We start from the raw sequence: 12,951 nt of genomic DNA on the forward strand, positions 1-12,951 counted from the left end.
GTCTTTTGAGCAATCCGAGGTGTTTGAGTGGGGACAGTAGCTCACGGGGGGGCGTAGGGTCCCTAGCGTAGTCCAGCTCAGTTCAGGGGGTCTTTAGGCCTCGTCACAGGTCATAGGGGGACTGTGTGCTCCTGGTACAGGTCGCAGGGGGGCCTAGTGGCCTTGGTGTAGGTCGCAACGACAGGCCATGGAGGCCCTGGTACCTTGGCAAGGTGGCGGGAGGCCCATGAAGGTGAAGTCGAGGGCCTTGGGGCCTTGCTGTAGGTCTGGAGGGGGGTTCTTGGCGCAAGTCCTGACGATGCACAGGCCCGGGTGGCTGGTAAGGTGGCGTAGTAAGCTAGTAAGGTGGCGCAGGAGCTAGAGGATGGCGCGGGAGCCATGAGTTAGGGTAGGATGGCGAGATGGCAACAGGCTAGAGGCTAGGGCTAGGGGTTGTGCAATAGGAATGGCGAGTAGAGAGCAGTGTGCATAGTGAGTCAAGTACGGAACGGGGCAGAGAGGAAAAATGCGTCGTCACCTTCCATCGAGTAGCGTCACCTTCCGTCGAGAAGCCACAAAGGGTCGGGTCACCTTTTGTCGACAATGAAAGTAATGTCGCTCAGGCCCAGCAAGCACGGCTCCCTACAAGGAGCATACGAAACGGGAGAGAGGAGCAAGCCGAAACGGGAGGACCGGACAGGAGAGTAGACGCATAGGATCTGAGCGTGACGGGAGATGTGAACGCTACGGAACGGGAGATCAAGACGTGAAGTGACGGAACGTGAGGCTAACATGAGAGAGAGAGAGAGAGAGAGAGAGAGAGAGAGAGAGAGAGAGAGAGAGAGAGAGAGAGAGAGAGAGAGATTATTAAGTCTATGAAAGACCAAATGGTCAATGAGATTGAAAGGAAATCAGAGAAAGAAAAGAAAGAAAGAAAGATATATTAACGTCCACGGGAGACCTTGTGGGCCTATGGGACGAAAGCGAACTCATACAAGCCTCAGTGGGCTGAAGCAAAGGGTACGCTAGGACCCTTGCTAAGTACTAATCTATGCTAACAGAATCATAATCATAATCATATCATATCAAGCAATCTATCCAGGCGCTGGGACAAAATCAAAGCCTGGTACAGTGATGGCTCTCTGGTGGGTTGCAAAAATATCTCGTATCTGCGTCTGTCGAGTTGTCTCGAGCTATGGCAGGGGGCACGGTCTCCTCGATCTCTGGACTCTCTAGGCTATGTCTAGAGTGATCCCTCATCTCTGTCGGTCTCCTCTGAGGAAAGCTGTGATAGGTCGGACCTCAATAGAGTGTACTCTAGGGGCTCTCTGTCGCACATGTGGCCTCTGCATTCCTCTCTCGGCGGTACTGTGCCGGCTGCTCATCCAAACTGCTCTCATATCAGCTAGGTCCTCTTCCTCCACTCCACTGTGTCCAGGGGCTAACTCAAATGTATAGAAGTCTGTGACATGCCGTTGTGCCCGGTCACCCTCTATGTTCTGTAGTGGTCTGACTAACCCCTGCTACTCTCTGATCTGTCGTAGAAGTGCCTCCCTGTGTCGCCGCATCTCCATCAGATAGAGTCCGATACAGACCTGGTCATGGAAATGGATCAGTTGTGACAAAGGACCGAAGCCATTCCCCTTTAGGCAGAGACAGTGGTAGCGTCCTCGAATCTCATAGTAGGCTGGGCAAACACAAAGGAAATGCTCCTTTGTCTCAACCGTCCCCAGCATACATAGCATGCAGATCCGCTGCTCTCTAGGTATACCCGCTGCTCTCCTTGCCTCAATCCTCAGCTCAGAGAGAGAGAGAGAAAGAAAGAAAGAAAGAAAGTGTATTATTGTCCACTAAAGGCCAAAATGGGCCCATGGGACATCAAGAACTCTGCATACAAGATAGCACAAAATCAACGTGCCACAAAGAAGAGGCATCGTCGAATATCATCTAAGTGCTACGCAATACAATGCAAGAGAGAGAGAGAGAGAGAGAGAGAGAGAGAGAGAGAGAGAGAGAGAGAGAGAGAGAGAGAGAGATTATTACATCTACGAAAGACCAAATGGTCAATGAGATTGAAAAGAAACCAGATACAATGAAACCTAAGGGTGGGATCTCTAAATTGGACACCCCTTATCACAAGGGCATGAGTTTTTGGGCTTGCGTGTGGGCAGGACCCTGGGAAACTAGTTGGGCAATGCCATGGGCTGTATGTGTGCAAGGTCCCCCTAGAATTAATGCCTTCGGGGTGAACTTATTGTTTGGTCCAAAATGGGGACAAAGGGCCCTTAAGATTTAATGTTGGGCCACTAGTATGCTCTCAAAATAGACTCCATACAAGAGGCATAAGGGCAAAATGAAACGTAGGTGCCACCTGGCACATTTTAAAAATTCCAAGACTACGTGTATGGCATATGGGCTGTTAGAAGCACCTGGAACAGGCACCAACAAGGACTACGTACGGCGAATTAGAGGGCGGGCTGGAGAGGATCGATGAACTTTCGTATGGGATTTAGATGGAAGCAGCAATTCCACTTTGGGTGGTCGCAAATCATTTTGTTGGCGATGTCACGAGAGCGTGAGTTTTAACTTGCATGTGGGTAGGACCCTAGAAAGTTGAGTGGGCAAGGCCATAGGGTGTGGGCGTGCAAAGTTTCCCCTAGGGATTGGTGCCTTGAGGGTGAATTTGTGGATTGGTCCAAAGAGGGGGCAAAGGACACTTAGAATTTCAAGTTGGGCCATTGGTTTCAAAACACTAGAGTTGCAAGTAACAAAAGCATGTCAGGTGCTCAGGGCTAGCACTCCAAGTACGTGCTCAGGTTCTATATATCCAGGTAACTTGGTGGCACTCTGATGAGATGTGAGAAGCTGTCGTATCTGTGTCTGTCGAGTTGTCTTTCGACGTGGGGGAGGGCATGGTCTCCTTGATCTCTGGATCCGGTGGGCTACGTCAAGGGTGATGCCTAGTCTCTGGCGGTCGCCTTTCTGAGAAGGGATGAGATAGGCCGGACCTCGATCGTGCGTACTCTAGGCTCTCTCGTGTCGTATGTGGAGTGTGTGTCACTCGTCTGATCGCATCCTGGTGGATAGTCCTTGTTGGGATAAGTATGGTCAAGGGCTTGCTCTAAGGTGCATGTGTGCATCTAGGGGAGTCACATGTGTGTGTTGTAGAAGCACACCTAGTGCTATGAGGTGTCTAGTGTGTGACCTACGTGATGATGTAAGCACAAAGGCCCCCAGGCCACTGATATAGGAGAGGTGCCTACACCATCCTCTCACTCTATATAATGGAGGACATTCCTTCATTCTAATACAATGGATTTTGCCTCACTTGAGCTCTCTCTCTTTGTGCCATGATGCATCTATTCTATCCCACATTCTTCTACATTTGGTATCAGAGCTAGTAGGCTTTAGAGAACCCACTTTGGTAGTGCCACCTCATCATCTTCTCCATCACCTCCTTTGGAAGCTTTCTTCTTCCTTCCTCTTCAGAAATGGCTTAGCTTTGTTCTCTTCATCCCTTGTGTCTTTTGCCAAGCCCTCTTAGCTGAAGACTCTACCCTATGGGGCGCACCTTTGGCTCAGAGCATTCCTCTAGATATGGTCGTGCGCTGATCTAGACAAAAGTCGACGAAAAATCGCGCAATTCCGCCTGTGTGATTACTTGTCTACAAATTCCTTCAAGCACAAGTCAGGCTATGCCTAGAGCTTGCTGCTGCTGGTGAAATTTGAAGGCCAATGCATGCTGGAGCAAGGAGAATTCAAGGAAAAGACAGTCGAAGAAGGTGCAGCTCTCCTAGACGGAATGGCGCACTATTTCGCCTATGCTCTGTGTTGAATCTACCTTGGTATTCAAGCTTTAGTTTTGCACAAAAAGCTCTCTCAAACTCTTCTCCAGTTGTGTGAATTCTGCCCTCCAAGTTGAGCTAGTATTTTGCAAAGCATTTTTGACAGTTTTGGAAATTTGATACTAGAGTAAATGCTAGAATGATGTTTGAGGAATGAAGTGATGCTAAGGTACAGATTAGAGAATGCAATTTCATATTGAAGTTGGGACTAATCTCTTGTCAAGATGCCAAGTTCTGATTGTTCTCCCAATGCTAAGCACTTGAAAAAGACTACAAGAAGGACAAAGTTCAAAGTGAAGAAGACCCCGGCCAAGAAACTTTGGGAGAAGCCAACTGGGTATGAATATGCTAAACATTTAGGCTTTTCTAAATTTATCTCTAGCAATCTACATTTGTATGGTGAGGGAGAGTTCTTTGTTGAACAAGATTAGTCATTTTGTAAGAGAGTAGACACTGCCTGAAAAAGGTAAGACTCTCTCATTGCTACTTATAAAATTGACAAGTTCAATGGCCAAGGCTTTCATACTTGGCAGATGAAGATAAAGTTTATGCTTATGAAAGAAAATTCATGGGACTTAGTCAAGGCAGGAACTCAATCCTCTCAAGAAGGTGAATCAATTACAACCAAAGGTAAAGGAAAGGCCACTAACTCTACTTCTACACCTGCAGATGCAAAAAGGATAGAGAAAGCCTATGCTTATGTTCGGGAGATGATTATGTACACCACATTTCAGATTTGGAATCCCCTTTTGAAGCATGGCATAAGTTAGACATATTATTTGATGCTAGCCCTCATACTTCCAAATTAAATTTGAAAATTAAGTTCTTTGAACTTAAAATGGAGGGAGATAATGTTGCTGCTCATGTCAATATTATGAGGAGTCTTATGACACAACTAGCCTCAATTAACTCTCTTGTCAATGAGGATGATGCTATGGCAGTGCTCTTAAAGAGTATGCCTCAAGACTTTGACTATGTGGTTACTACTTTGAAGAATCTTACTCAACCCACATTAGAGGGCATCATCAGTGCCTTACAAGAAGAGGAAAGAAAGAACACTTCAAGAATGGGCAAAATGCACACAGAAGCACTTGCAGTGAAGTTTTCAAAGAGTAGGTACAAGGCATGTAAGCATTGTGTAAAAACAATCATCTTGAGAAGGATTGTTATAAAGTCAACCCTTGCTCTTATTGTGGCAAGAATAATCACTCCGAGAAGTTTTGCAATGAGAAAAAGAGGAGTATGATAGATCTAGTTGAAGAGAGAACTCCATCAACAAATGAAGCATCAAACTTTGTGGTAGAAGACAAGGACTTTGCCTTTTGAGCAATTTGTCTTTGAATTTTTGTTTATCATCACTTGGTCAAATTTTAAGGTTCTCTACCTGGAGTAGTACTCCAAAAAGAATGTCATGTGTTTTGTCTTTTGTAAATCACCTCTGGTCACCATATGATGTAGGCCATGTGATATGTGTTTGGTATATCCCAGTTTTGTAAACCTTGACCCTTGGGCACCTTTGCTAGCATGAGATCCTAGCCATAGATTTATCCTTGACCACCATGAGATGGCCATGTGTGACCACCATGAGATGGCATGAGAAACTATGAGACTACATGTATCCTTGACATTGCAAGAGGCAAGCCCTTGAGGGGGGGTATGTTGGGATAAGTATGGTCAAGGGCTTGCTCTAAGGTGCATGTGTGTATTTAGGGGAGTCACATGTGTATGTGTGTGTGTTGTAGAAGCACACCTAGTGCTATGAGGTGTCTAGTGTGTGACCTAAGTGATGATGTAAGCACAAAGGCCCCCACATGGGAGGTTCCTTTGAATTAGGCCAGTCCCACTGATGTAGGGGTTGATTGCCATTGATATAGGGGAGGTGCCTACACCATCCTCTCACTCTATATAATGGAGGACATTCCTTCATTCTAATACAATGGATTTTGCCTCACTTGAGCTCTCTCTCTTTGTGCCATGATGCATCTATTCTATCCCACATTCTTCTACGGTCCTGCTACTGATCCATGATGCTCTCATCTCATCAAGCTCCTCTCCCTCAGCTACACTGGCAGCTGACTCCGATGCATAGAAGTCTGTGACAAAAGTCTACGATCTGTCGATGGTGACCTGTGGCATCAATTCATTCTGCTCTCTGGCCTGTCGCATCAGTGTGTCTCTGTCGACGCATCTCAAGCAGGTAGAGCCCAACAGAGACTTGATCATGAAAATATATCAACCGTGTGAGTGGGCCAAAGCCATGCCCCTTCTGAAAGAGGCAGTGATATCGTCCTCGGATCTCATAGTAGACTGGACAAACACATAGAAAATGCTCCTCTGTCTCGATCTCCCCCATCTGGCATAGTGTGCAAGTCCTCTGCTCTCTGGGTATGCCTACGGCTCTCCTTGTCTCAATCCGCAGTTGATGTGGTGAGCCTCGTACGTGACCAATGGCGATCCTTAGTGCATGTGAAACTCTCCTGTCCTCAAGATACTAAGGTTTGATGACAAGACCATGCTCTGAGACCCTCAGGAAGTGATCATGGTAGAACTGGAGCTTGGTGGAGAGATCCTCTCCCCCCCAAACCCTAGATGTATGGAGCTGGAGGAGGTCCAACCGTATGATACGGTTGATCTCATCTCATGGGATCATCTCGGTTAGTGCGTCCAAGCTGTACTGAAAGGAGGGAAGTCTGTCCATCTGAACGCCATGACTACCAAACCATGTGGATGTCCGTGCGTACCTTGCCGCATCAACACCACTCTCTGCTAGTTGCCTGGAGGACTCAAGTGCTAACCTCGATAGTCTCCCCTGGGGTAAGGTCCAAACTCTATGGAGGGATGTCCAAACTCTGTGGAGGAATGTCACGTTGATCGATCGACAAAAGAAGTGATCTCGTCAATATAGAGCCCGAAGAGAGTTGGTGATAGGGGACAGCCTTGCTTAACTCCGATGGTGCTCTCAATCTAGTCTACTAAGCCTCCTGGGGCACGTATCCTCCCTCTGACAGACTCATATAGACTCATGACTCCCCAAATCATGATATCTGGGAGCTGTAACTCCCGTAACCTCCTGATCAGGCAAGAGTGTGGGATTGTGTCAAATGCCTTACGAAAATCTACGAAGCAAGTGTAGACATGTTGGCGCCTCGACTTCGCCTCCTCAATAATAGCTCCAGGTAGGTGGAAAGCCATGGCATACGACATGATTGAACAGTTGTGCTAATATCGGGGTCAAGATCTCTTGCCCATGCGCAAAATGCTCAGTGCGTAATCCCTCATGATCTAGTGATCGTCAGTTATGCAGCCGAAGAAGGGCAGCTCGTACATTTTGCGAAGTAAATAGATGACATGTGGTGGGTCTGGGCATAGAGGACATATTAGGTGGTGCCTGACCTGAGAGAGAGAGAGAGAGGGGGCATACCAGTAGTCCGTACACCTGTAGTAACCCGTTCTAGTAGACCATACACAGATCATATGGATACAGTACTCTGGGACCTCACGTAGGCGCCATACTTGCAGCCCGTACGAGCAGGTTGTACGGAATTTGTACTCCGGGACCTTGCCCTTCACCAAGTACCCATCCTGCCTCCCATGCCGGCCATAGCCATCCTTTGGTTTCCTTCAAGGCTCCCACCTGCTCCTGACTCCACCCGACTCCCTCCTCCTGGAGATTCTGTCACCTTCCTTGCCCTAAGGCTTCCCAAGCCTTCCTTTCCAAAATGGGGCTGCATGGGATTGCCATTAGGAACCAGACTCTCTTCCATCCGAGGTTATTTTGGAGAGTCTAAATGACAAAAAGCTTCGGCGCAGGGTGGAGGTTGCAGTTTACTAGGACAGTGCATGTGCTACATAGAGTTGCCTGTTTGCCAAATTATCTTCCCCTTTTTCGATGCACATCCCTTTGGGGAAGAGGGAGTACCCATTGGCCAGCCGACTATGATTCTGTCACACCCCCCTCCTTGTGGGACCTCCAAGTTTCGAAAACAGCGAACGCCTCTCGAGGGGGGTATGGACCAAGGTGCAAGGCAAGAAGGGGGGCAAGTACACCATTCTGCAAGCCTGAGGACCCCCATGGGGACTCACAAGCTTCCTCTGCTAGCCGTGAGTGACGGGTTCCCCTGCCCATCACTTCCTCTTCCCTCAAGTCCTCCCTCTTCCCTTCGGTCTTCTGTTCTCCTTCCTTTTCCCCTTCTTTCCACTCCTTTCTCAGGCTAGCGGGCAACAGTTTTGTTTTGACAAAGAGATTAGTGATCCATAAGGCAACCTTTTGGTCTGGCTGGAGGGGCTCACATGGCAGCAGAGATCTAGCTTGGCTCTGCTTTTCTTGCTTTTCAGGTTTTGTGAATTAGTCTTGTGAATACTTGCTTGCTCTTTATGCATATTTGCATTGTGAATCTCTCACATTGTATGAGATCCAAGCTTGTTCACTACTGAAGATCACATGAAAGCATCGACAAAGTGTGAATGAGCCAAAGTTGGCTCCAAGGCCAAGTAAAATATGAGCTCAAGAAGGTCCTCCCAAAGATCACATGGAGATTCTACACCAGGGACATTCAATAGCACCCACGTCGATGCAAGCACTGCCACTTGGGATTCAAGAAGAGAACTAGCAGATCTGCAAACAGTGGGCAGAAATCCCACACAGCTTTCAGAAGTACTTGCTCTTTTTGGACAGAACATGATTCAGTCCACACATTTGTAGAAGGACCTGCTACAATTTTCTTCTCATTGATGAAATATGTGATCCTCGAAGGATGATGATTAGTCGGGAACAGCATGGGTGGCAATTGGTCACATGGAGAGGGCACCTTGGATTGGTCATATGGCCTAAGTTTCACATATTCTAGTTGGTCATTCACATGCAGAGAAAACTTGGCGGCAAATGTGCTTTTATGAAGTAACCTTAATGAGAATTTTCTCAATAGTGAGGTGTATTTTTGAGTAGAGAAGACTGTTTTATAACATAGTAGCTTGCCACAGTAATAATCCTCTTGCTCAGTGTTTTGTCCTAACCTGTTTCTTGTGTACCACCATGGATTTTTTGTTTGATGTTGTTTATGTCACCTAAATTTCTAGCTGACTTTATTTTTATTTTCAGGAGCCAATAATTTTCATTAAACCAACATCGTCATATGTGCGTGAAGGTGGGGCCATTGAAATTCCGCTTCCATTACGGTTTATTGACCATGAAGTTGAGCTAGCTGTTTTCATTGGGACTAAATGTCGGGATATCTCAAAGGATAAAGCCATGGATCATGTTGAGGGTAAGCTGATGAAGTGAACCTACATTGTGTAAATGAATGTAGTTTTTAGGAATTTTGAAGAGGGATACTATTAATGTAGACAATTTGGATTACCCATTTTCTTGCTTTCCTAGCCTCTTCACCTTGGATGCAATTTGCTTCAATCAACATAAAGTGAGCTTTTCTACAAGTTACATCTTTATGCCTTTTAACTATACTAGTTTGGTTTAAGACCTTGGTTGTATCTTCTCTATTGTATAAAGTGATCATCCATTTATTTCTATTCTTTTGTTTTCTGCAGTTTTATACCATTGTAATGTTGGATATGGGCTAACCCCCTTGTGTGTCTTGAATGGTAAAATGGGTAATTGGCGCTTGACCTGGCATTTGAGTAATCCCATATGCAATTGGAGATTTCTATAGGTCTTGGATATGTTGGAGGGTAGAGATACCTCTACTTCATCCCGCCTGCTTTTTGGGAGAGAGAGAAAGGGCTTGGCACAGCTAGGATGTGAGGGTATGGGACCCCTCGTAATCGGTGCCCCCCGCGGTCGAAACGTGGCACGTTCTGCTTCTACGGGATTGTGGGACAATGTCAAAAGCCTTTTGAAAGTCTACAAAACATGTGTAGACTTTCTGGTGTCTGAACCTCGCCTTCTCTATGACAGCCCTCAGAGTGAAAATGTAGTCTAGAGTAGAGTGCTGCCTCCTAAATCTTGCCTGCCCTAGTGCTCACTGCCCCCGTGCCTCTGTATGACTGCGAAAGAAGTCCCCATTCAGTGGTCGGGTCTCCTCTGCGAAATGATCTAATGATCTCATCCATCCTGTGTGTGAGGAAGGCTCGTCTCTTGCAGCGTGTCTGCTGTTGAAAGATCCGGTGTGCCTCATGTGACGTCAACTGACCCCAGGCTCACTCCTGTGTGAGGTGGGCTTGCATCTCTCCACGCTCATCATCAAACCAGGGGTTTTGAGGAATCTTCCCATCTCGTATCCGTGAAGATCGGGTCGTAGGAAAGGATCTGATGGCAGCATCCTGTATCACTCTGGCAAGGGTGGCTGAAGCGTGGGCGAGGTCTAAATCACCCTCTAGTAGGGCCGGAAGCTCTTTGGCTAATTGACACACATACATTGGATCAAGGGCACGGTCAAAGTGGATCTGGGTATGGACTGCAATAGGAACTCTCCCTGTGACTCGCGTAGTAGCAAGAACACCGAAGGCCAAAGATGAGTGGTCGGCTCCGAGTGGGGGGGGGGGGGTACAGTGAGGTCATGTATCCATGAGACAAAAGCCAATGGGCCCAGTAGGTAGTCCACTGTGCTAGTCCCACCTCCATGTGGGAAACATGTGAATCCCCTAGATGATGGCCATCTTTGAAGGCCATTGTAGATGATGAGATCGTCAACAGGTCCCAGCTCAAGCAGGTGTTGCCCGTATGCTGTCACATGTGAGGTATCTGCAGAATGTCTCCGAATCCCAAGCTCTGCTGCATCTAACTCTGGCATCATGTGGGGGTCTCTCTCATATGTGAAGTCAAGTAAGCCCACTTGCCTATCCCTCGTCCTTGCGTTGAAATCCCCCAGAAGGAGGGTGTCTCCCTGTCTGGAGAACTCTATGATATCATCATGTATTGTCTAATAAGGGCCGTGTCCCTCTGTAGTGACATCATGAGCATATGAAGACGTGTCTGGAGGGAAGTAGCATACTGCAAAGAAGATCGGCCGGGCGTCTCCTAAAACTTCGTAAGTATTTGCCTTGGCTTTTCTCCTTTCCTACCTACCCAAAAGGCTTCCAGCCATTTAGTGGCTTATATGTGCATTGTTTTTTGAAAATCATGAGTGAGGACCTTCTCCATCTCCTCATCCTCACTCTCTTCTATTCCCACAATCCAGATATTTAGTGCTTTTCCCTTTTGTTCTTGCTATAATTAGGTTATCTTATCCATTTGACTCTTGACTAGATCATCAATAGTGTTGGTGATATCAAGTTTCTATGACCCTTGTGGAGGTTGCCTTTGATCCTTCTCTGTGTGAACAATTTGCCTCGACATATGCCGTTCCATTTTTCCGTTCCATGTTATTCAGTTTGGTAGGCTTGTCTCTATTTTCTTCTTCATTTCAAGCATTTTCTAGTGCATCTCCTGCATTTTGTCTTTCATCTGCTTTCCTTCTTGGATTAGTATTGCCTCATAAATCTGCTTCTTTGTTGATTTGTAGAAACTAGGATATGGTGACAAGACTAACTAGAAATCTCTTGGGGGTAACCATTGATCCCTAGGTCATGAAGAAGGGTGCTCTATGAAAAATACAAAGAATCCTAGCAACACCCTTCCAAATCGTCCTCGCTTGTCTGCACTCCCAAAGGCAATGCTGAACTGACTTAACTGTTGTGTGGCATCGAGGACAAGTAGGGTCAGCCCCGAACGTGGATCTCCATAGGTTTACTGCAATCCCTCCATGAATAGAATAGAAAGCCAAAAAGAAAGAGTGATCTTTCTATTCCTGAGGGATTTCTAGAGCCTCCTCCAAAAGTTCCTTTGTATCTCTGCAGGAATCCGAAAAGAATCCCAATGTGGAGCTCTGGAAGGCTGCCAACCTCTATTGCTAAGCGTAAGTCTCCTGGCATTTTTGACTGTGAATGAATGAAGGGGATGCTCTTTTCTCGGTGCCCTTCGTCAATCCATTCCCATTCCCAAGTGTCCCACTGCAAGAACCTAATAGGGGAACCACCATACAACCAGAGTCTCCAAGACCCAAGTGCCAAGAGAAGAGGGTCGGGATTAAGATACCACTGTGACTCCGTGCCCCTCTCCATGTAACCTACAATCCCAATGTGGAGCTCTAGAAGGCTGCCAACCTCTACTGCTAAGTGTAAGTCTCCTGGCATTTCTGACTATGTAATGAATGAAGGGGATGCTCTTCTCTCGGTGTCCTTCGTCAATCCATTCCCATTCCCTAGGGTCCCACTGCAAGAACCTAATAGGGGAACCACCATACAACCAAGACCCAAGTGCCAAGAGAAGAGGGTCGGGATCAAGATACCACTATGACTCCGTGCCCCTCTCCATGTAACCTGCAATCCTAACAGTCTGGAAGGCAACCTCCAAAGGAAAATCACTTGATGATCTGAGAAGTTTGCCTCCCGACTGAACATCAAAGACCAAGGTCTCATCAAGTGCGTCCTGCAAGGCTATGACCTGTAAAGGAATACCTGTCCTCGTGAAAGCTCCCAACCAAGTGGACTCTGTGATCGGCATATCGTCTGTATCTATCCACTCTGCTGGTATGGTTGCCTCTATCTTTTGCATCCTGATTGCACTCCCTCTGAGATGGCTAACAGAAATGAGTCTTTGATCCTCTGGAAGCTGCCTAAACGCCTTAAACGCCTTCCAGGCAGCTATTGTAGAAGCAAGTCCCCTCTCCCATCTAGACCGCTGCATATAATGTGACGCTCCTAGTGATCTGCCATGCTCATCCAGTATCGAGTTATTCCACATGACTGGCTGTCTGTCTATCTCTTCTCGAGAGGAGGGTGGAACTCTCTGAAGAGTGTTTCTAAAGCTGCCCCAAGCTTTCGGAATGGTAGATATGAGAGGGGAAGAGGGAGATCTAAGATGGGCTGAAGTAAAAATCCATTTGGAGCTATCCATCTAATCTCCCCCATGGGATGGTATGCAAGACTGAATGCTTCATAAGAAAAATCCTTCCAAGACCCCTATCCAAGCATTAGTCCTCGTACCATGAACTTGCAGAGCAAGGCCATACACTGCAAGTTCAGATCAATAATATTGAGGCCTCCTTCCTGTGTGGGGAGAAAGAGAATCTCCCAAGCCACCCTGGCCACAACATCTGAGGTCCCAAAAAACAGTAGTGACTCTTGCAAGGTG

General features: G+C 46.9%; 1 protein-coding gene across 2 annotated transcripts in view; it reads left to right on the forward strand.

Annotated features, from left to right (window-relative positions):
- Nucleotides 1-12,951, forward strand: part of LOC147898849 (oxaloacetate tautomerase FAHD1, mitochondrial-like) — a 136,633-nt gene that overhangs the window by 25,546 nt on the left and 98,136 nt on the right. For both annotated transcript variants that reach the window (XM_087379428.1, XM_087379429.1), the window contains one exon: nt 8,923-9,088. In XM_087379428.1, coding sequence (XP_087235554.1) covers nt 8,923-9,088 — 166 coding nt within the window. The remainder of the gene's footprint in view (nt 1-8,922; nt 9,089-12,951) is intronic.

The sequence above is a fragment of the Dipteris shenzhenensis genome, chromosome 9, assembly GCF_047967505.1.
Source record: "Dipteris shenzhenensis isolate YYH24624 ecotype China chromosome 9, Dip_SZ_1.0, whole genome shotgun sequence".
NCBI lineage: Eukaryota > Viridiplantae > Streptophyta > Polypodiopsida > Gleicheniales > Dipteridaceae > Dipteris > Dipteris shenzhenensis.